This window comes from Chelonoidis abingdonii, chromosome 1 (genome assembly GCF_003597395.2).
Source record: "Chelonoidis abingdonii isolate Lonesome George chromosome 1, CheloAbing_2.0, whole genome shotgun sequence".
Lineage (NCBI taxonomy): Eukaryota > Metazoa > Chordata > Testudines > Testudinidae > Chelonoidis > Chelonoidis abingdonii.
The window spans coordinates 121650908-121674928 of NC_133769.1; the positions used below are offsets into that span (position 1 = coordinate 121650908).

General features: G+C 41.0%; 1 protein-coding gene across 1 annotated transcript in view; it reads right to left on the bottom strand.

Annotated features, from left to right (window-relative positions):
* Window positions 1–381: 381 nt before the first annotated feature.
* Window positions 382–24021, bottom strand: part of SLC15A5 (solute carrier family 15 member 5) — an 81110-nt gene continuing 57470 nt past the window's right edge. The window contains exons 7-10 of the mRNA XM_032796029.2: window positions 20290–20478; window positions 14405–14536; window positions 2193–2301; window positions 382–529 (exon numbers count right to left, since the gene is read on the bottom strand). Of these exons, the coding sequence (XP_032651920.2) occupies window positions 382–529; window positions 2193–2301; window positions 14405–14536; window positions 20290–20478 (578 nt within the window). The remainder of the gene's footprint in view (window positions 530–2192; window positions 2302–14404; window positions 14537–20289; window positions 20479–24021) is intronic.

Here is a 24021-nt window from a genome sequence, read left to right on the forward strand (position 1 = left end):
AAAATTGTTTATATGTAAATATGTGACTCAATGATTTGCTAAACAAATTTCTAAGTGACTTTATTTGGTTTAAGCCATAATTAAATACATATGTGAACACATTATACATTTCCCCTCACCATTTAAAAGGCTCTGCTCTGTAGCCATTTTGCTTGTGGAGCTCTCATTGACAGCAACCGGAATTATGCTGCTGGAGCAGCTAAAGGGACAGGCCCTAAGCGTGCAGTTGTTTGTGGTACTTGGTAAAAAATATAACAACAAATCGGTATTATTGCTAAGGCCATTCGTAAATACATTTCATTAAAATATGCCAGATGACTGACTGCAACAAAGCAGGTAGACTGCACTGTGATGCCAGGTCTGTCAATTAAGGGTAAAATTTTATAGGGCTGTCTCCACAGGAGACAAAGTGGAAGAATATTCTAGGACACTGTCATAAAACTTGGGAGAATTTTCATGCTGCAGAAGTTTCTTGTCAAGGATGCTTCCTCTGAACCCTTGGTCATATTCTTGATTCAGATTGCTGTATCTGCAAATAAAAAAAAAATAAAGCAATATGACCCTCCTTTTTAAGGATTTGCTTTTCTGGGATTTTGCTGTGTGACCTTCGGCTAGTCACTTCCCTCCCTGAGCCTGAGTTTTCCCCATCTTAAAATGTGGATAATAGCACTTTAAGATCTACTGATGAAAAGTTTTGTAGAAAAACTAGGTAGTAGTTTATAGTCTTGATCATTTAAAGGAACAGGCATGAAATAAATTAACATTTAGGAAAATATAGTACTTTTTGAATAATTCGTACTTGTATTTTTCAGCAATGGGCCTCAAAGCACTTTATTGAACTTGTGGATAATAATATTCCACTTTATATGGGGGAAACTGAGGTACACAGAGATGAAATTGATCTATCCATTGCAAGAATCTGAGTAAAAAATATAGTCCAGAGCTAACCCTCTAGATGCTGCCTTGTGGTATAAATTCAGATTTGGATTAGATATGGCGTTTATGTGGTTGGCAAGATGTCAGCGTGGTCCTTGGTGTTGCAAAGTTAGGGAAATCTGTAATCAACAAGTCAGATTTTTAATCAGGCCCTGTTACTAGAAGCACATTTCCCTCAGAGATATTCACTTCAAGAATACTTAGTGCCCATATCAAACTACCAGCCTTCCAGCAGAAGAATCATAAAAATTAAAATTAGCAAAGTTAAATTAGCTTATCTCAAGGGTTCTTGATGTTTTTAATAGTGTGAATCACATTTCAATAGAGAGACTTTATCTGTTAAATAAATATGTGGAGCTATACCTATCTCATAGAGCTGGAAGGGACCCTGAAAGGTCATTAAGTCCAGCCCCCTGCCTTCCCTAACAGGACCAAGTACTGATTTTGCCCCAGAGCCCTAAGTGGCCACATCAAGGATTGAACTCACAACCCTGGATTTAGCAGGCCAATACTCAAATCACTGAGCTATCCCTCCCTTCCCGTTGGACCCCCCTCCCTTCCCATTTGCAATGGTGTGGGCTGCCTGTCCTTCTGTTGGGGACTGAATAGCATCCCTATAACAACTGTTGATTACAGGGAAAATATTAGTTATGTATTTAGTATATTTTTGGATTTTAACATGTTTCAGCAGCTGGAAACAAGGAGGTAGAGACAGCACCATGTCCCCGACAGCTTTGCAAACATTATTGGTGGTCCTATTGGCCACAGTTTGGGAACCCCCAGATTATACAATGTAAGGCCTACTGGCAATATAGAATTGATTTCTGCATTTGAGTGACTTGAGTCATTCCAGTATCTCCACCAGGGAGTCTAGCTGACATTAGTATACAGTTAAGTAGCAGGAAATATTCCCTATGCATTCCTTTGCTCTATTCCATCCAATTATGCTTACATTTCCCTTCCATCTTTAGTGTTAGCATTCTTCACAGAATTTTAGATTTTTAAGACCCCTTCAACAACTGGGACAAAGGATGTATATTTTATTTTTAATCTTATCCAGGTGAAAGTACTTTCAAGCCTCTTCTCTCCAAGGGGGAGAGGGAAAATCCTGAACTCTGACCTTCTGCATGGTAATCCAATGAACTACCTCTAGGCTGCTCAGTCAGCACTGCTTTGTTATAAGGTTTACTTATAATTTTAATGAGAAATCCTACACACACTAGTGAAGTGTCAGATCCTCATTTTCTGGTACTTACCTATGTGAAATGGTCCAGAACCCCAAGGTGTTCACCACCATTAATGAAGCCAAGAAGAAGTAGAATTTCTCCAAGTTACCCTCATTTAGGAAGTTTGGGAACCAATTGCCTAGTGAAGCAAATATTTGAAGCAGTGTTAGTTTATTCAACTTGCCAGGAGGTAGGTCACATATAAGTTACTGAAATACAAGCTTGTTTAAGATCTCACAGATCCTACAGTGATGGGGGCTTTGAATTCTATCATAGATATTTATACAGCCCCATTACCTCAGTATCTGAGCGCCTTACAGTCTTTAACACATCTGTTGTACCCTTTTACAGATGGGTAATTTAGGCATAGAGAAACTAAATTACATATCCAAAGTCACAAAGGAATCTATGGTGGATGAGGGAATTGAACCTAGTTCTCTACTTAGCACCCTAACATTGGACTATCCTTCCTCTCTGATCATCTTCTCTATACCTGTATCACACACACACAATCTACATTAAAGAGAACATATTTAAGGTTGCAAAGTTAAGCATTTTAAAGTTGGGAAATGCAGAATTAAGGTTGCCCATACAACCTTAATTAAACCTCATGTGTATATGCATTATGATGCAGTCTTTAATTACGTGCTTACATACTATTTTTTCCACAGGACACGCACTGAGTGTGCAGAATGAATGGTGCTCACTTTGTGAGAAGTTATTCAATATTTTGTTTTTTTCTCATTGAGCAATAGGTGCCTCCAGGTCTTATTTATGGCACCCTATTAAACCCTGCTCTTGAGACAAAATTATCAATATCTTCCACTTTCCACTCCTCAGAAGTCTCATCCCAGTCCCACTTTCCTTGTGCAGCAAATCCTAGTCTCACCCCAGTCTACCCCTAAATCCACTGCAGTCTCCTTATCCAGAGAGTTTCAGAATGACACACCTCATCCAATTTGTCTCTTCCCTCACCCTGGCATCCAGCCACTCCCCTTTGCTCACATTCCTGCCCTAACTGGCTCCCAGTCCCAGGCTCTCTCCCTGAACTCTTAATTCAACCTCAGTGTCCATCCCCCCAGCTCATTGTCTCAGTCTCATTGTCCAGTAAGTCCAGTTCTTCCCCCCAACACCAATTCCTTGTCAGATGTGCCTCTTCTCCTTCCTCCCCTCCTTTCCCTCCACACTGGTTCCTAGTCCCCGTCTCCTTTCCTAGCCACTCCAAGTCTCTCTGTAGCTCCTCATGCAATCTCAGTCTCCCTCCCACCTACTGGCTCCCAGTCCCAGTCTGTTGACCCAGCCATTTGTAGTCTCCCTAACACAGCACCCAGATCCAGTCTTCTTGTTCAGCAAGTCCCAGTCTCTTTCTACTTCCTCCTCCCCCACTCGCACTATTTGGAACAAAACCACATTTCTCAAACTTTGCTGTGAATGGGAAATGTGCTAATGGATATCTGAGAAGGTAAAGTCAAAGTGCTTCAGGCCTTCCAGCAGCACCATCCACCAGCTGGAAAAACAAGCAGCTTTGCCTTTTTGTTGCTTAACATACTGGCCAGGGATCTGCAACAACTAGGACTTTCTGGTCCTCTTTATGCTGCACACCATACCTATTTGTAAATACTCTATCAGCACAGACCCCTACCACTTGGCCCCTTGGTAGTATAGAGCTTATGACACATTTCAGCACTTCAAATTCCATCAAGTTAAGGACAATGGCACATATGCACATACAATCCAAAACACCTCAAGAATTTTGGGTAACTGCAATACTTTAAAAGTTTCCTCCTGCCTGTCAGATATGCTGTGCACATCATAATTGCAGAAGCAGATTTGCTTTTGGTAACTGTAGAGATTGGGGTTCACAGAAGGAAGCCAATCATTAATTAGACTGGATTTCCAGAAGTTCAGTTCTTGAAAGATGATCAAATATAGTTAACACACAAAACCAAACTGAAAGCACAGAGTGACAGAGGAGCTAAAATATCAGAGCAAAACTCTACAGGCAGTATCAAGCCCTTATTCTAACTGGGAACTCAGGCTGCTTATCACCAAGAAAAAAAAACAGCTTTCTTCACTCCCCCATTTCCAATATGAAGTCCTCCAGCATTAGAAAGCAGCTTTTCCCCAGAAGGCTTTGCTAAAAGAGGAATAAGAAAAAAATAAACTTTTCCTTTTGCAGTTGTGCCATTGAAAACTAATAGCCTTACTTGACCTAAGCTGTCTGTTGGCATTCTTAGCTCAGTTTGCAAGAACTACTTAACCTAATTAGAATGAAGAGGAGAAGGAAACGACTTCAGTTTGAGAGAGTGACCAAAGGAATGAAAAAAGGATCTCTGCTTTCCTCTTTCATCCTCATACACTTTCATCCGTACCTCAAGGCTGTAAACATCTCTTGCTTCACAAGCAGTCCCCTTTAGATCTCTCTGGAGCAATAAGGATCAACTGAAATCAGTACAGTAATTTTCCCTCGTCCTTCTCCAGACTTTGTTTTGCACAGCGATGCCTCTCCGCTTGTCGGAGAGCAGCACTACTTCACCTCTGCATGCGTGGCTCCCATTGTGATGTTATCTCAGAACTAGTTTTAAAACGTATCATTTAACATTGTCAATTGACTGAGCTCCCAGGTACTATAACTTCATTTTAATAGCATATAAACTTTTACTGTCATAATTCACAATCAGGCAGTTTTTCATTTTACATCCCCCAGTGGCTGATAGAAGAAGGAGGGAGAGTGATGAAAGGAAAAGCAAGCATGGGGTTCTGTACTACAGCTTGTCAAAGCAGAGTTCACACTGTCTGTTGGATTATTTACATCTATTGGTCTAACTATGTGAGCAGCAGGAGCTTTGTAATGGAACTGAATTTACCAGGGAATCCAAATAGAAACTATGTCATTAAAATACTACTGAATTATAAGAAAAATTAATTTAGTTCCATACCTGTTCTCTGCAGAGTTTGTTGCTTCCAAGAGAACAGACCCAAAACCAAGTCCCTGAGACTGTGTTTTCAGTGCTGGCAAAGTGTTAATAGTGTTGGAGATGGAAGCCCTCTTTTCATCTGCAGAACAAGTATAGAAATAAGCAGGGCCAGCTCCAGGCACCAGTGCAGGAAGCAGGTGCTTGGGTGGCCAATGGAAAGGGGCGGCATGTCTGGGTCTTCGGCGGCAATTCAGCAGCGGGTCCTCCAGTCCCTCTCGGAAGGAAGGACCGGCCACCAAAGAATGAAGCAACGTGGTAGAGATGACGCTGAAGTGCCGCTGATCGCAGCATTCTCTTTTTTCTTCCTTCACCGCTTGGGGCAGCAAAAAAGCTAGAGCTGGCCCTGGCAATAAGCAGTATGATCTAGTGGATAGGACACCGGATTGGGAATCAGGAGACCTGGGTTCTACTCCATGCTGTGCCATTGACCTCCGGTGTGACCCTCGATAAGTTACTTCTCTCTGGGTTTATTTTCTCTCACGCTCTTTCTCTGCCTTGTGTTTGAACAGTGCCTAACCCAGTGGGGCCCAGATCTGAAGTGGGGTCTTTAGACAATAATGTAATAGAAAATTGACAAGGAAAGCAACAACAATGCAAGCACCCCCTTCCTCAAATCAGAAGGGCTAGTTTTGGGGTGAGAAAGTTGTTCTGTCTTCAGGGCAGACGATAGGCACACGGTGACAAGTCCTGCCCCTGTGTCATGCCCCCCCTGCACTGAAAGTGGGAAGCTGCAGTGGGGCTGTCTTCTCCCCCACCACTCCAATACTGGCAGCAGGGACCAGTCTCTTCCCAGTAGTAGCAGAGATCCTCTTCCAGATAGGCAGGGGTGACAGCAGTACCGGGAGTCTTCCAAATACCTAGCCGGTAGCGAGCATGTATTTGCGTGGGTGGCCCACGCCTGCTGCACAAGGGATGGTCCAAGATTTTCAGTCAAAACAGTTTTTCAGCTGAACATTGGGCTTTTGTTAAAAAAAACTTCCACAGAAAGTTTTGACTTAGATTTTCTTTTAAATGAAAAGTTGAAATTTTCCACAGGGGGTAAAGGTGTGGAGTGTGACATCTGTCCAGCTCTATCCTGCACCCACACACCATCATCTGCTGAGGTGGCCTCAACAAAGTAAAAGGGCTTGGATTTAAAATTCCATTGAGACACATGGGTCAGCTCACTTTGCTAGGAGCTATTGTTTCAGGCTGGCTGAAGACTCCTCCCTGCATGGAGTAAAGTCTGTTCATGTTTTCAAGCTTTTCTTCTACACCATGAGACACAGAACTTTACTTGGTCTGTTTTGATTGTTCAGTGTTTTAAATGGAAGCTGAGAGTCTGTTGTAATCACAGAAATCCAGGAGCTGGTATTCCAGACACTAACTTGCAGTGTCTGTGCTTTTAGTTGGCAGTATCTCCACACCCTGGTCATGTCCTGGGCTTTTCTACCGAGATTGCCAACAGAAGTTCCAGTTGTAGGGACGGTTTGTCATGTGGATACTGGCTCACCGGAAATTAGACTTGCACAACAGTTCCCCTATTTTAAAGTTTATTCCAACACAAAAATTCTCATTCTTGATTCATGCTGCCAAATGTTATCAGCTACTTCTAACCATGGATAGATTGAGATCCTTTTCCTTTTGGGTGTCAATGAATTGCGTGTGTGTTCCATGACTGATTGGAAGAGCTACTTAACCTAATTAGAGCCATTGCAATCAATTTTACATAGAAGATGCTCATATAATACAGTGATGGGCGGCAATATAAAACGCCTCACAGCCTTAGTGGGGCTCAAGCTAGCATGCTAAAAATAACCAATATGGACATTCTGGCTTGGCTGGAGCTTGGGCGGGCTCCTCACACCTATTTTTACCACTCTTGCTTGAGCCCCATTAGCAAATCTCTGTCTACCCAGGCTGGGAGGTCTGCTTCTAGCTGCAATGTAGACCTACCCTAACACAATGGTGCCTGGCCTTGCACATGTATACAGAGAAAGAGGTAGTGGCTTGGGCTGGGTAGGAGGGCAAGAGTAGCCTCATGCCCTTTGTGCTCCATGCAAAGTCTGGCCTACTATGGGGAATGCAAGGACCACATTATGGCAGGTTTGCATGGAGCATGAAGCATATGTATGAGGCTAGTGCTGTTGCAGGCACTAGCCTCTCCAAAGCTGGAAGGGAAAGGCAAGGCTGTAGAACCACCATTTGTCCACATAAGCTAGCAGGTCCACCTGGATACAGAAAAAATGGATGCTGAATCTTCAGGGCTGTGCCTGGAGCTACACTACCTCCCTTGCAGGGCTGTACCTTGAAGGCACAGCAGAGCCCCAAGCTGGATGTGTAGTGCAGTTTGTTTACTGCCATACAAATGATGGCATAAATTCATAGTTAAAGGGTACATATAAAACACAGTGAATCTATCCCACAGACTAGTCTATCCTGAATAAATCCCAGATATTTACCTTCAACCCACTACTGAGACTTGGAATTAAAAAAAACACTTAAATTGAAATCTTTCAAGAGCTTCACATATCCCTCAATCAATTCACCAAGTGATGGGATATAGTTAATGCTTATCACTCCCAAGTCTAAGTCTTAGTACATTCTGTCTCAAATCCTTATTGGTTAAACAGGCATCAGTGGACACTGCCATCTGGACTGTAAAATGTCTTTTGGCAGTATCATATTTTGGTGCTAATCACATAGGTAAGTTAAAACTCATAAGTGAGAATATTGGTACCAGAGATCTTAACAGAAAGAGGCAATCTGGACTAATTTCCTTCCCTCTGACCCACCCCCCTTTACATATTTGCATTACTACTTTTAGATACATTTATTCTGAAATGATTAGCAAAGGAGGACAGGTTTAGTTTTGCATCTCTTCCATTAAAATGTCAGGAAAGGTAAAAGATGCAAAAGAGATCAGTTTCCCAGCTTGTACTGAAAATATCACTGTCACCCATCATCTGTTTGCACTCATCAGATTTCAAGAAGTCTTATTTTATCATATTCACACCATCCTCCTTAGATGAGTTAAAATGTGATTAATGCAGCCTAGACTCTGTGTGACTGATAGCTGATCAACTGTGCCAATAAAAAATACTATAAGCTAGTGATATGGAGCACGATCCGAAAAAGGTTGGAGTAGTTTAATCAACACCTTTCATGCTCAGCAGTGTAATTCACAAATTGTATCCTTTCACTGACTCTAATTCAGTATGTTCTGAACAGCTTCCCAAAAGCATGGGTTCCACTGAACTAAGGGTGGGAGAACGCAAAATAGTTTAGACTCTTGTTCCAGTAAACCTGAATCATGGGACAATGCAAAAGCATCAGTAGCCTAACATCCACACAACACACCTTGTTGAATTTAGCTTCACAACAGCACAATTCAGGTGTCATCTTGCTTCACTGTGACAGAACAAGGTCTGGACTTCAGAACCTAATCCAGGTTCAGCTGGTTTAAAAGCAACCAATTCAAGTTTGGTTTGTCTTCCTCCTTCACCATGAATTGTTCAGATATTGATTATTTTTTAGCACTCTTTATCATGGAACTTAAACTTTTCAAGGGATCAAGGTGTAGCTGATGTCAATATTGGCTAATTGGTACTGGCCTTTAGTGTCATTCTCAGAAGTGCTGCCTTTGAGGAGAATAAGTACGGGAAAGTGATTTCCTGCGTTGTTCAGACCTTCAATCTCACATTATGGAGATCTGTGATGGAGTCTGTTCACCTCTCATGAATGCCTGCTATCGGATATGTGCTGTTCTTTTTCAGCTCTGCGCTGCTTACAGTGCCTTCCACCGGCTATCACCCACCTCAGTGGAACTTTGGCAACTCAGCCCACCAGCCGAGTCATACACAGTCCATATGTGAACAAAACAAACCCCTTCTGGGGTACAAGTCCAACAAGTCCAACTATCACAGTACACTCAGTTGGTCTCTTCCTGTAGCACTCCCCGGACTTATTCCTCAGTCTCTTCTGGGCTAGCTCTCAAGTGATCCCAGTTCTGGAATGGAGCAGTGCCCTCAGGGTTTCCTCCCTGGAGACCTTTGCCCCCTGGCAAGCCTCAACTGACCTCTGCTCTCCAGATGAGTCACTGTTTACAGTTCAGTTAATTCCCCTTCTGGGGAGGTATCAAAGTCCAACCAATGCTTACCCACTTCCAGATCTTCAGCTCCTTCCCTGGGCTTATGCAGCCACTTTCCTGGTGCCCACCCACTACTCTAGGTCCCAACCCAGGGACCCTACAAATAATAGCCATCTGCTGCATCTCTTTTTACTTTGTTCATGCAGCTTCTGTTCCCTGAGCCACTCACCTGCAGCCCCAGCAGCTTCACACCAAGGCTGAAGTCCTGCTTGTGTCCCTGCAGCCAGCCAGGAGCACCTTCCTTGCTCCCCTAGTTCCTGCCAGCAACTGAATCTACTTTGACCAGCAGCTCCCAGGGAGCCTGGAGGACTTATCTCTACTGCTCTTTCCTGGAATGGAGTGTGGTAGGACCCTGAGGACTCCAGTAGGGGTCCTCTGAGTCTACTAGACCTCATCACAAGATCATTAAAAACAAAGATGGAAGGAAAAGTAAGTGGAGAGTTGGTCCTGATTCAGTTTACAAAGTATCAGAGACCCAACAAACCCCAAAACTAGACTGGATCTTTTATACCCCTTCTTTATATAACTATTTGAATCTACAACCATATTTGATCATCTTCCACGACCCATAACAAGATTAATACCTATCCATATGTGGCATTGCGGACTTCCTTAATTAATCTTCTACTCATTAATATTAATATATCATGTCAATCATTTCTTAATAATTCCCGTACATCACTGGGGTCAAACTGCCTAGTTAACATATTGCAGAAGGCCCCCAAGTCCCCTCTAATTTGTGCAACTTGTGGTCACCTGTTTACTTGTACAGCAAGAAAAGGCATAAATTGTTACCTGGGTATGTCCTCAGGCCTATATAATTTTAACAAAAAACCCCTGCCTTAACCTGACTAGAACCCAGACTCTCGCATTTGGCCTCACACCCATAAAACAGGCCACTAACGTAACAAAAATGTACTAACACAATTATTTGTATTCAACTACTTCCTATTACAGCTTCAATAACAGCCGTTATTATTTCTGTAAGCATGCTTAGCAGATATATGATATTTTACCTCAAAATTACAGACCCTCTATGATCAGATCAGAGCTCAACAGTCAACAATAAGCAGCTCTGGAGGTTTTTAAAGCAACAAAACTACTTTACTCATACCACTTGTAGCAATACAACACCAACGTCCAAGAAAGGTAATCAAGAATGATATGAGAGTAACATAGCTTAATATAGACGGTTTAATCATGCAAAAACACTGGAATAATTTGGAAAAGGACATCATGTCTGACACCATTTCCAGAATGGGCATCAAAAGATAGATGGAGCAGCAGTGAATTCTTGCATTCCTTTGGAAATGAGGCAAGAAAACCTCCACTAATTTCATTAAAATTTAAACTCAGCTCAAAAGGTCTGAATTTTTACAAAACAAGCCTAACTTAATTCATGGTTCAGAATCAAAAGTTAGCAGAACTAGGTAGCAAGTATTACAATATTCATAAAATCTCACACTTAAAAGGTTATATAATAGAGATACAGAAATATTTACATTATATTTAAAGGTTGTGTGTCTGTCACAGATGCTAGCGAGTAGCCACCCATTAGGACTGTTGTGGGGACGATTCAAGCCTCTGGATCCCCTGAGGAATGTTAAGCCCCTGCACCTGAACAGAGTCCAGCCGCTGCCCCAAACTTGGGGTCCCTAGGCAACCTCTCAGAGTGCAGACCTTCTATATGGCACCACCTTCTGAGAGTTGGAGCTCCTGTCCATCCACCTGTCCCCTGTGGGCACACTGCTGACCCTTGAGACATCCCAGTACTTAAACACAGTCCTTTACCAAAACTTCACCCTACAGGTGTGAAGCTTCTGCTTTATCACTCGGCATGCAGTAGTTGTCAAACAGTCAACACACACCCTTCACGTAGTCCAACACATTTATGCTCCTTTATACTTAATCATGTACAGAACAGGAGCGTACAGAACAAACAACAAAATAAACATATTAAACCTCAATGTCCCTTACTGTCAAGCTCACTCTTCCCATGTGAGTCTGTGGGGAATCAACTCGGTTCCAGCAGGCACAGTGTCCCTACCTCATGAAGTGTTACATGCTGGGTTGCTTCTTCTTCATGGACTGGAGAAAAAGGACTCCTGAGCAGAAAAGCTTCTGTCCTTTTAAAGTCCCCAGTCCCACTGTGCCAGGTGATACCCTTACCAGCCCCCTCCCCGCCTCCCACATGAGCACAGACCCTTGCCAGGTGACTTTATTACAACCTCCTCACTGCTAAACCAGTTTTTCTGGGCAGGAACTAGTCTTGTCTACAGTGAAATGATTTCCAATGATAGGGTACTTAAGAGTCAGCTACCCTCTACTGTTATTCTTTTGCCACCATCCTTTGGAATTTTAATCCAACAGAGGTAAAGAGACCATGCAGAAGGCAAAAAGCTGCACATTCAGAATGGTGTTTGCAGCCTGACACAGACACATAAGGTTCAAAATCTTACACAGAATTAATAAATTGTTCAGTCATATTCCCAAATCACAGTATCATTCCAGGAATGGTTGCTAGGAATAGGTGAACTGGTTCTGTTTAGGGTTGAGGCAAAAGAACCTCAGAGGAATCTCTACCCATTTTTAGAATGGAACTTCTGAGGACCTAAAAATATATCAATTACATGAAAATGAAAAGAGTAATCTAAGTGTTCTCACTGGAAGAACAGGAGGACACCATTGAAGAATAATATTCACTTTGATTCTCATTATAGGTTTGGATAAGAATCAGTCTTTTGAGGGGCTTACCCGGGCCAAACCCCAAACCTTAGGAGTTCGGACAACCACTGAATCACCTCGGAAATAATCCTCCTTAGTGGAAAGTCACTTTCTGTAGCTGTCTTCAGTTCTGTGTTCCCTCATAGTAAGTCAGTAATGGAGATAAAGATGTGGCTTGAGATTTTACAAAGCTGACTAGGGGATTTAGCCACACAACTCCCATAAAAATGTAAGAGATGAATGGTTAAATTCACCACTTGCCTTTGAAAATCTCAATGACAGCTAGTTGAAACTCAGAATTTCTTTTCCATAGGAAATTCTGACAATTCTAAATATTTTGTTCTGAATTGGAACAAAAAGTTGAAATTGCAAAATTACCTGTGAATCAAAAATTGCTAAAAAAACCACATTTGTTTTGGTTTCAATTTTGACTTTTGATTTTATATTTTTTTAAATCAGTAATTTCCTATTATAGTTAGTATAACAAAAATACATAAAATGACATCATGTTGTGACATGACATGAATCTAAGCATTCTGACTTTTATAATATCATATAAATTATGTTCTATTTAATAACAAATATCAAAATGATAGCTGAAATAAAACATTTTCCCTCAACAAAACAAAATATTCCAACTTTTTCACAAAAAAATCATTTTGATAATTTTATCACTGAAAATTTTGACAAAGTTGATTACATTCTGGGAAAATGGTGATTTAATGAAATTAACATTTCAAAAGGAAATGTGCTTTACTGGAAACTTTTTGACCAGCTGTAACCTCAACTGTTATACCTGTTGGCCCTTCTGCTTGAAGACTTATAGGTGAGTTGTTGAGCTAAGCATTTTAATATCCGTTTCCACTTCTAGATGAAACTCATGGCTTGAAATAAAATTCTATCTAACTTAACTTAAGAAAATACAAGAGAAACTTCATTACAGAAGTGAAACAGATTAAGATACCAACTACTTGTACATCCAGATCTTAGAAGCACGGATTAATATTTTCTGACACACACTTTTTCAATGATACACAATCTTTTTAACTGCACTGTTCCCCAAAATAATGTCTCTTGGAGACATAGGTGCAACCCAAGCAGTTCTGAAAATTGGCAGGTATTTTAATGACAGCTGTAGTTTGTACTACAGCCAGCAATAGTAGCATGTTAAAAGGGTGACTTCTTGAAAGATGGTAATGATCAAATTTACGGATGTCAACCAATCTGTAAAACTGATTACTTCGAATATGGTAACTATTTTGGACATATAAACAAAGGAGGCCCTATTCCTTTGCTCTAAATTCTTCCCGGTGTTTTAAAGGTAATCATAAAATAGAGAACTCCTACGTACTAACTGTATCTAACAAAGGTTCATCAACAAAAAAGGTATTTTTAAGAACTGTGTGCCAGATTCCTACCATGACCAATTCAGAAGAGTAACCAGACAGTCAGATTTATAATAAATGCTTTCAGTTGGTTGAATGTATGGAATTGGCTTAGAAATGTCATGAAAATGAGTTTTCTGGGAATGCTAGCTCTTTTCTAAGTGGGATAAAAGTACTGTGAAAATATCTTGTCACAACGTTTTCTTACTTTTGGGTTTTGGCAGCGCCTGGATGTGTGTGAAAAATGAAAGACCAAGGAAATATTTAACTTGAAAAGAAAGGTTCAGTTAGACCTTGGTTTCAGCTTTGGAATGAGGTTCAACTTCACCTTTATTTTGCCTGATGCATGAAGTTCAAGGTTGAGCTTTTCATAGCTGACTAAGCACCAGACTGTGACATCTTTGCTCCCACTGAGTAGTACCTTAGGCAATTGATGATCCCATTAAAGTCAATGACTATTTGCTGAGTAAGATATTACCCTGTGTGAGATAGAGTGGCAAAATATGGTCCTGGAGGGATTTAGCCACACATTTCTCATTATTTCAATAGGAGCTGTGTGTCTAAATCTCCTGGATTTTGCAAATCTCAACCTTATTTTTTTGTCCTTACTCTCAAGGCCCCAGTACAACATACCTACAATGTATTCTACTATTCTACCTTTTGTAAAACATTGAACACACATTCTGCTGGATCAGATGATCCCCAAGTAAATGTGGCTGGGGATAGACACATGCTGAGGGTTCTGGTGAAGGAAGGGTTCTTGATAGCCAATTTATTGCCCTTGATTTCACAATAGAAAGAACAGATGCCATTCTCTAATTACTCCACCTATCAAAAGTAAGAGGACTCATTACAATTTGATGAATACAGCTGCAAGTCTATTTCCTATCTTAATTCTATCTTAGTTGTGAAAGTAAATAATAAACTTTGGCAGCCACTCTTATGCTGGTACACGCTTCTCCAAATCAATAGCCAGTACGATTAGAAAACTCATCTTGCAAACATACCACATGAGCATATTCTTACCTTGAGAGCCTATGTATGTTGTCTGAACAATAAAGGCTCCCATAAAACAACCAGCTCCATTGAAGACGGTCAAAAAGTGCATTGCGATCCCTCGAATTCTGCCTGGCACAAGCCTGAATGTTAGTAAGGAACCTTCGCAAGGAAGCAGAAGATAGTTACAAGTTACAGAAGGAAATAACATTTTAGGGATGGCCAGGCAAAAGATACAATAACTAGAAATCCAATAAATTTAAAAAGAAAAAAGCCCAGAGCCTACTGCAACAGGATATACCATGAAGCTTATATTCCACTACTTTTAAAATATACGGTGAAACAGAATCATTATGGAAAAGCAATCTATTGAAGTATCACATTCTAAGTTAACCTACTTAAAATGATCATACAGTGGACTATTCCAAAATCAGTCATCTAGTAATACTGCTACTTGGCAGATGTGTATTCCTTTCTATCCAATGATCACAGTGCATTTTACAATTACTTAATTTAACCTCAAACTTCCTCAAGTGGGAAAGTTCTCGTTTCTCCATTTTATACAAGAGAAAGCAGGCTGTGAGATGCTGCATGTGACCTCAGGCAAGTCACTGCAAGTGGCAGAGGTAGGAATTGAACCCAGATTTTCAAGAGTGACTAGTGATTTTGGAGGCTCACCTTGAGAAACCTTGAAGAGGCTTGGATTTTCAGAGGGTGGAAAATCAATAGCTCTGAAATTCAGACTCCCAGTGTAAGGTATTTGATGCCAGGCACCCAAAAAACTTAAGGACCTCTCCTCCACAAAGTCACTAGTCAGTTTTGAGAAATCTTGCCTCTGCATCCCAACTTCCAGTCCCATGTCGTAACCAAAAGTCTGACCATCTCTAGTTGAGGGAATCTTACTAACAAAACAAAAACAGCAGACGCTACATGGGGTAGCTTGGGGAGGCGTTAGAGAGGTTAGAGGTGTTTCTTAATGTACTACATTTCTTAATGTACTACTTTGCTTTATCTACACAAAAGTTTTCCACTGTTATTAGCAGCAATTCCACTAGCGCTACCAACAACTGGGGGTGCTAGTGGAGACAAGGATGCCATGGTTACCAGTGTTTTTAGATGGTGTCATTTAGATTTGTTTTGAGCAGCATTTAATGACGTTAACAATGCTAGTGGCCTCAGCAGCTTTGCTACATTCATGCTCCCCACCCTGATGAGTGGAGATGCATCAGTAGAGGATTTTTGCACCTTCCCCCCCACAAAAAGTTTAGTGTACAGCCTAATGCTACAGTGATGTTCAAGCATTTCAGAAATGGTACAGAGGGATTTAATTGTCACCCTGTTCCTTTGCAATGGCTTTACTCAGTGGTCTGGAGAGTCAGTAGAAAATAAAAGTTCAAATCAAAGTAATCAATAAAGGACCTTTTCTTTTTCATTTAAGTAGAACAATATTTTTGTGCAAGTAAGGGGGGGGGGGCTGCACGCAGGGTAACTCCCTGCCCCAGCTCACCCCTGCTCCGCCTCCTCCCGGAGCATGTTGTGGCTACTTCACTTCTCCTGCCTCTCAGGCTTACGGTGCCTGGGCTGATTGGTGTCGCAAGCCTGGAAGGTGGGAGAAGTGAAGCAGCGACGGTGTGCTCAGGGTGGAGGTGGGGCAGGGGTTCCCTGGGGGGTCACCTCAGGCAAGAGGTGGGGAGCTGCCGCGGGGGGCAGGGGGGTTTCCTCAGGGCGGGGGGTCGGGAATGGGGGAGGGTGCAAGGTGGAGGCTTCGCCTAGGGCACGAAACATCCTTGCACCGGCCCTGAACACCTTCAACAAGCAGTAAATTCCCCCTGGTAACTCATCATTTGCCATGTATTCACTCCTTCACAGTGATGTTTAGGTAGTTGCATCTTTAGTACAAATCCAGCAATTACTTAAAAAAGAGTGAAGCAAACCAGCTGGTCGCCTTTAGCCTAATTACAAATAAGTTATTAAACTAGATTATTAGGGAGGTACAGAAGGTGTCTCTATGTGAACAAGTCAAATTGAACAAGGGACTTGCCTCCTCCTGGATTTCAATTTTTAAGAATATCAGAGCAAAAACAGTTGATTATGAGCAGAACTGCTTCTTTCATCATGAAAAGTGACCCATCAAGACTATTTGCCAATTATTAATTATGGACTTCTACCTCACTAGAATTTCTGTTATGATTCACAAATGTTTCCTGCCCAGTTTTCTGCACAGCTGTTGGTTCTCTTTGGAATCAGCTGTTGCCAAAGTCTCTAGTCTTCATAATCTCATTTTTGGAGCTCTGCTGTATCTACTCCCAGGAACTCCAATCCTCCGTCTCCTCTCCCTTTCCCCCTCCTTAGCTGATATTGCAGCAACTTTCATGGAAAGAATTCACAATGCAAAGACTGTCGATGGGAGATCCCAATTCCACATTTGGATGCCTGAATCATCACGGAATTCAACTGACAAAATACAATCACTGTCGCCATCCTTGATTTGCAAGTCCAAATGAGGAATTTGGAAATCCTATTAAGAATTTAGGTTTTGAACCTGATTTCAGTAAGTGGTGCTTTTACTTCACTCAGGAGTGAAACCAGAATGTGTGGGGAAGGGGAAGGTGACCATATGGCGTGCTGTGTGTATGACAGTACACTCTGTGGCCTAGTCTTCACTGCTGAAAAAAAAAGGTGTGTTTTTTTAAAGTGGGATAACCAGCAGAAGGGTTATAGGATTGTTTAGTTGTTTCATGAGATAAACCATGAGGTAAATGTCCCTATATCCATTCCAGGGATTGACATTGGTGAGTTTACCTCATGGTAAAACTGAACTTCTGAGTCTTCACCATGTGTGTTTGTTTTTTTAATCTCAAGATAGCTTGCTCACATTAGTTACCCCAAGATAAAAAAGACACTTATTTTAGCAGGGAAGACAAAGCCAAAGGAAGTTGTAAAACCAATATCCAGACCACTTGTAATCATTAAGTGCAGATGGAGCTTTCTTTTTGCAAGAGTAGGGGTGTAAAGCACACATCCTGGACAAATTCAGCTCTGGTAATTGCATTCTGCTTACCTAAATTACTCCTGATGTTTCAATTGCACTCTGTATTCTTGACTTCTCCCACAGTGTTTCTGTGAGCTATTAAACAGCTGCTGCATTCTTCCCTAGAGAGACTATTGCATTTCAGTGGTGGGCGAAGTGATCCCCTATATATTCCTTAACTAAGAGACTGTTTGTTATGAGACTCAGTATTCACAAAGTACTTCAAGACACTTGGACTAGAAATGCAGATATTTTTGCAATGCATCATCAGACATTGCAGATGTGGTAACCCTTTGTTTGACAAAGCAGTCATGGTATATAAATTCTCTATTAGCAGATTAACAAAGCTAGTGTAAACTAGTTCAAGTTGTTCATTTAGCTCTATTGTATCCTTGCTCTCTCTTTTGTTGACTTTTTGCTCCCAGTCTGTGTGTGTGTGTGTTTAGCCAAAGCTACCAATCAACATATTTGAAACATGCTTTAAATTTAGCACATTTTAAAAGATGAAAGTACTGTAATAGGAACTAAATACCCCTTAATAAAGAACAGGTGTACGTTGTGGGCTTGAAACCACCCCACAAAACTCCTTGGAGATACTGAGTGCTCCTAGAAAGATTTATTATAAGAGTCCTATCTTTCAACTCTCTGTAGATTTCTTTCAAAGGAACAGTGTTAAGAGTTTTTAAAGAATAAAGCCATAGGCAGCCATGGATTTGTTGGAGAAATTTTGTTCCTCCTGAAGAGGTTCAGGATTTGAGTTGACCTGGTAATAGGAGGGTAGCTGCTTCAACTAGCAGCCTACATCAGGGTCACATATGAGCAAAGTTCTTCTGTTTAGTTGGTGTGGGCAAAATGCTAGAAGCCACAGGGATAAATTTAAAACTTTCAACTGTATCTTAAGTTTAATGCAACCATAATAATATGTTTGTATCTTTAACAGAACAGGAATTGCCTGAATTCACCAATTTTGTCTTCACTCTGCAGTTGTGCGGTGAGAGTGGCAAAGGACAGAACTCCATGGGCTGAACTTTATTCATACTTGGCTTAGAAATATCCAGAGAAGTAGAAGAATCTCTTAGAAAGCTGATAGAAGAAGTGGATAACAGCCTAACACTACCAGTTACTCCATTAGCTTAAGTGGCATATGTCTGCACACTGGATCTAAAGATCCTTAACCCCGCTGATGACCCATTGCAGGGTGTGTGTGCATGCGTGTGCGTTGTTCCACATGACGGAATTTGTTTATTCAGGTTGCTTTTTTTAAAAGCTTAGGAAATTACACTGTAAAAGAACAGCTATAAATAACGTGACAGTTGCAAAATCAAGCTTTCAAGAGCCCCAGCAACGCTACAAACAGGATGCACCAGCAACCTTAATTCCAGCATTTCCTACCTTTTAAGAACTTGATTTTGCAACCTTAATGTTTCTTTAATCTAATGTTTTAAATGTAATAACAGAACTAGAGGGGTCAGCCTGGGAAAGGGATGCTCACAAAACCCTGTGTTAAAAGGTAACTAAAAGATAATTGTGTTAGACAAGATAATAAATAACCCCTCTATTGTATCTTGGGAACATTGGTATCAGTGGGAGTAGTAAGGGTCAGCACCTCAAACCTAGGCCCTCAGACTGAATACCCCAAACCCAAGATGTCCAAAATTTGTGTACATTTTTGAATATTTGTCTTGGTTTTAAGACAATGATAATCTAATCTGACCTCCTGCTTATCACAGGCCATAGAATGCTACCAGGCAGTTCCTGCATCAAATCCATAACTCCTAGCTGAGCTAGAGCATATCTTATGGAAAGCCATTCACTCTTGATTTAAAGACTGAGTGATGGAGAACCCACTACATCCCTAGGTAAGTGGCTCCAATGGTTAATTACCCTTACTTTTAGGAACTTGTGCCTTATTTCTAGCTGGAATTTATCTAGTTTAATCTTCCAGCCAATGGACATTGCTAAGCCTTTGTCCACTAGATTAAAGAGCCCTCTATCATGAAAAATCTTCTCCTCATACAGATACTTATAGACCATGATCAAGTCACCTCTTAATTCTTTCTTTTTTAAGCTATATAGTGAAGGTTACAATTTTCTGTTACACTTAGCCTGTAACCTAGAAACCGCATACACTTGCCTCAGTAAAGTGCTTGAAATGTATGGATGAAGAGGCATTATGTATGTACTAAGCATTATATCCAGGGAAAATTATCTTTTGAGTGAGACCATGACCCTCAGTTCCTAGAAATCTAAGAGTGTAAGAATGACAATTCGAACACTCAAAATATTCAAGCTATTTCCTATCCCTACGTAAAATCTGAACACTTCTGAAATTGTTTTAGAACAATAAAAACAAGAAGAGAAATATACACAATATATTATTCTTTCTGTGGAATTCACCGCTTGAGAAGGTCATTTAGTCAACTGCTGTAAGTGTAAAACAACTGTTTTAAGAGCTGTCCATAATTTTTGAAGGCTAACAGCTTTTGTAGTTATGCAAGCTAAAATAAGGGTAATCAAATCTCATGCTTCTCAGTATAAATTAACAACTTGCAGAGGGTAGAAAGTCAACATACAAGCGGGAAAGGATGGAGTTTGCCCAGTGCAGTTATTGGCTCCACTGTTCATGGGTGGATTACTAGATTTAATGGTCCAATGAGCTGACCAAGTCTGACAAATTCTAAATTCCTCCTAATCTCGGAGAACATTATTGTTCACCATGTAGTACAGTAAAGAACAGAAATTAAGCTCCTTCAGTGCAGGTGATGAATAGGCCTATTCAGAAAACCTGTGGAAGAGAGCCAGGGGTGAGAAATCAGATGACAGTCATTCTAATTCTTCTTGTGAAGTTAATGTAATTCCCTGTTAGTTGATAAAATGTACTTACAGGTGGGAGTTACCAAAGCTTCAGCCACTCCAAGTAAAATGTACTGAGGAGCCAGATGAAAACAAGGCATGGAGGAAACTGGAAGCACCTTGCCTGACAGAGTCTGTTCCATCTGAGGGAAGTGTTTCCTGTGTATTTCAGAAAAGCCAGCGACCATCACAGACAGAGCGGCAGAGAAATGACCTACAACTGGGTAAATGGAGCAAAAAGAGAGAGAGGCTTTTTGACAAGAATGAAGTTATAGGATTCCAGTATATTCAAGTGACGTATGATTGTAATGTATTCTTTTTAAAAACATAGTAACAAAATGGAATTTAGTGAGTTCTTAATTATCCATGCATACAGCACAACACATTTGCACAGCACTTAGATAAGAAGTGCTCTCTGCCCTCAGGAGCTTACAGTCTAAACAAGATAAAGCAAAGGGCAAGAGTTGAGCACAGGGAGGTCAGCTTTGGGGGTCACAAACTGTGAGAAAGGAGGCAGCATTTTTTAAAGAAACATTTTACGGGAGAGATAAGATGGTAAGTGGAGGAGGAAAAGGAGACTTTGAAAGTATGAGGGGTAACATGAGTGAAGGCATAAAGCAGGAGGAGAAAAGGGTGGGAGTAAGGCTACAAGAGCATGGGGAAATTCCCCTGGACACATTTTACATTACCAGTAAAAGGGTAATGGTCTGATCAAGTGATGTACCCACATAAACTGTGTCTTGTCAGCCCATTCACTAGATGTGGAAGAGCACAAGACCAAGTTAGGACCACACAGAGCTTTTTTGAAGCTCTTATTAGCAAGGTATCATTAGCAGCTCTGTAGTTAAGGTTGCATTTAACTTAATTTGTAAAGGTGGTCTTAACCCCCTTTGTCCCTGATTCTGAAGTACAGTATACACTGGCAGTCCCCTGGCATTCTCATGAAGCTCCTTCGACTTCAGTAGGGCTCCACATGGGTGCAGAAAATCTATTGAGTAGCATATGAAGAAGGATACGATTTGGTCACACAGGTCACAGGTTCTGTGACTTTGAGAGATCTCTGTGAGTTCTTCAGCTTCAGCTTTAGCCCCAAGAGGCTGAGCTCTGGCTGTTGGCCCTGGGCAGCCAGCCTCTGGCTTCATCTTAAGCCCCACCATGACCATACTCTGACTTTGTACCTTTTCCCCATAACTATTCCATGAATGTTGCTTCGTTTTACCACAACAAAATTTTATCCATACTTATGAGTTAAGAGTTAAAATATCTTATTTAACATTACAGGACAGGTAACTTTTTGGGGGGGGGCCTTCAATTACTCAGCCTTTTCACACCATCCCCATATATATTAACTGAGCTTGGCTTGACCTGGGTGAATTCTACTGACCTAATCTTTTGAAAATACATTTATTAGAGATACACTTTTTGCTATATGGTTTAACATTTTAAGATAAGATGAGGCTGCAGTACTAGGAAAGAAAAGTAATCTCGTTCTTAAATGTATTTGTTTTTGTTATAGTGAAGCAGAAGTTTTCATCTGAACCCAGATTCAAGCAATCCCTATAAGTTTGGTTCTTAACAGAGAGGAAATGGCATAAAAGCTATAATATCGATTTGAAAGTTCACAGCTCTCCAGTGTCCATTCATATCTCAAAGATCTTGATCACATGACTACAGTTGCCTCTGAGCATCTAACAATATCACTGGATGACTCATGAACCACTATTAGATGCTGTTGCAGAAATGATTAAAAGTGGAGTCTGCTTCTCTACTCACCCTCCCTACCAGTACAAGAGGAGCGTAAAGTAGCTATAAAACACTATCCTTTTGACCTGGTGGTGGTTTAAATGCTACGGACTGCAACGTAGGCATGAGGGATGGTAGCTAGCAACAGGACTTATACCACACATTAATACTATTGGGTATCTATTGAGTAGACAGAAAAACTGTTGTAACTCCACAAATTTATATCAAGGCCCAAATTTTCAGAAGTGACCTCTAATTTTAGGTGCCCAATTTGGGATACCTGCATTTCATAGGTCCTGGGCACCTGCAGCTCCAATTGATTTAATCTGGAATTGTGAAATTTCAATATCCCTGAGAATAAAGCCCTAAAATACCGGAGTTGGCTACAAAAAAATTGTAGCTGTTTAGAATTAGAGGTCACTTTTGACAGTTCAGGCCCAAATATCTGAGCTGTGTGCTGGTTCACCTTGGTTTATGAAGCCTCATACTGTTCTGTGTCCCAGAATTGTTCACCACCTGAACTACAATATTCAAAGGGTGGTTGTTTCTGAGACTGTTTAAATTATGCCAAAGTCAAGATTACACCGAAGTTGAGACAAAAGAGATAGAACACTGAAGGTTTTGGTAGCCACATGACCCAAAATAAAGTCCTTGTGTGGTCTCCTTTCCCCCAGCAAAACTCCTTTCTAACCCTTGCCACCAGCCTGAAGCTTTCTTGCATTTCTAGAACTTGTAATACACTTTTTTAAAAACAAAAACTGCATTCTGGGAAGATTTTATCATTGATTAAGACCCCTTTAGTGTTTATTAGGAACCTGGATGAATTATTGCTGGAAAATCAATGACAGGAGAGAATTTTATAGCAGATACATCATGTCAAGGATAGGTATAAAGCCCTCAAGGAGCTTCTTGCAATCTATTATGTCAAAAGTTCCCCAAATAAAAAGCTATGTTAGTGTTGGGCAAGCCACAGAGGATTCAGACAGAAAAATATTACTACTCGGTATTTTATATATGGCGTTTTTCACTCTGGGTATCAAACCACTTCACAAATATGTATTTAACATCTGAATACCCTACTATTAGGTATCTAGGAAGGCTGAAGTTAAGAGATTTGCCCAGGGTCACAAATCTGATAGAGCTACGAACAGAGAAACCAAGAAAGATCCAGTTTCCACTCATCATTTCTAGCCACTGGACCTCACTCCCATATCTAATGCCTTTGCCTCCCTCCCCCCATAAAAAAACAAGGTTTGGGTTACTTGGATTTATACTTACGACAGCAGGCTGTCTCAAACCCTTCAGTATTCTTATGATTTTTGTCTGAACCCTCTCCAATTTTTCAACATCTTGAATTGTTGACACCAAAAATGGGCACTATATTCCAGTGTCCAATAAGGAGAAAATATAACCACCTTACTCCTGCACCATATTCCCCTGTTTATATATCCACAGATCTCATTAATTTTCTTGGCTACAGTGTCACACAGAGAGCTAATGTTCAGCTGATTGGCCACCATGACCCCAAGTCCTTTTTAAAGTTACTGCTTTTCAGGATACAGTTCCCATCCAGTAAGTATAGGTAATGTTCTTTCTTCTTAGACGTACAATGTTACTACGTATTTTTAATACTAACAAATGTATTTGCTTGCACTCAGATTACTAAGTGATGGATACAGCTCTATATCAGTAACCCATCCTCTTCACTATTTACCACTCCCACAATCTTTCTGCCATCTGCAAACGTTCAGTGATGACTTTTTTCCCCCTTCCAGGTCATTGATATAAATGTTAAAAAGCATAGTGCCAAGAACCAATCCTCGAACACATCTAGTTTATGATGATTCTTCATTTATAGGGGAGGTTGCAGGGGGGACTAAGGCGGAGAAACCAACAAGCCAGATAAGGGAGGGGGCAGGGGTCTGCCAGCAGCCCAGTGCTTGTTGGGGGCCTGTGGTGCGGTGTGTGGCGTGGACTGCCAGGCACAGAGTTGGAAGGCCATGACTGAGACAGAGACAGC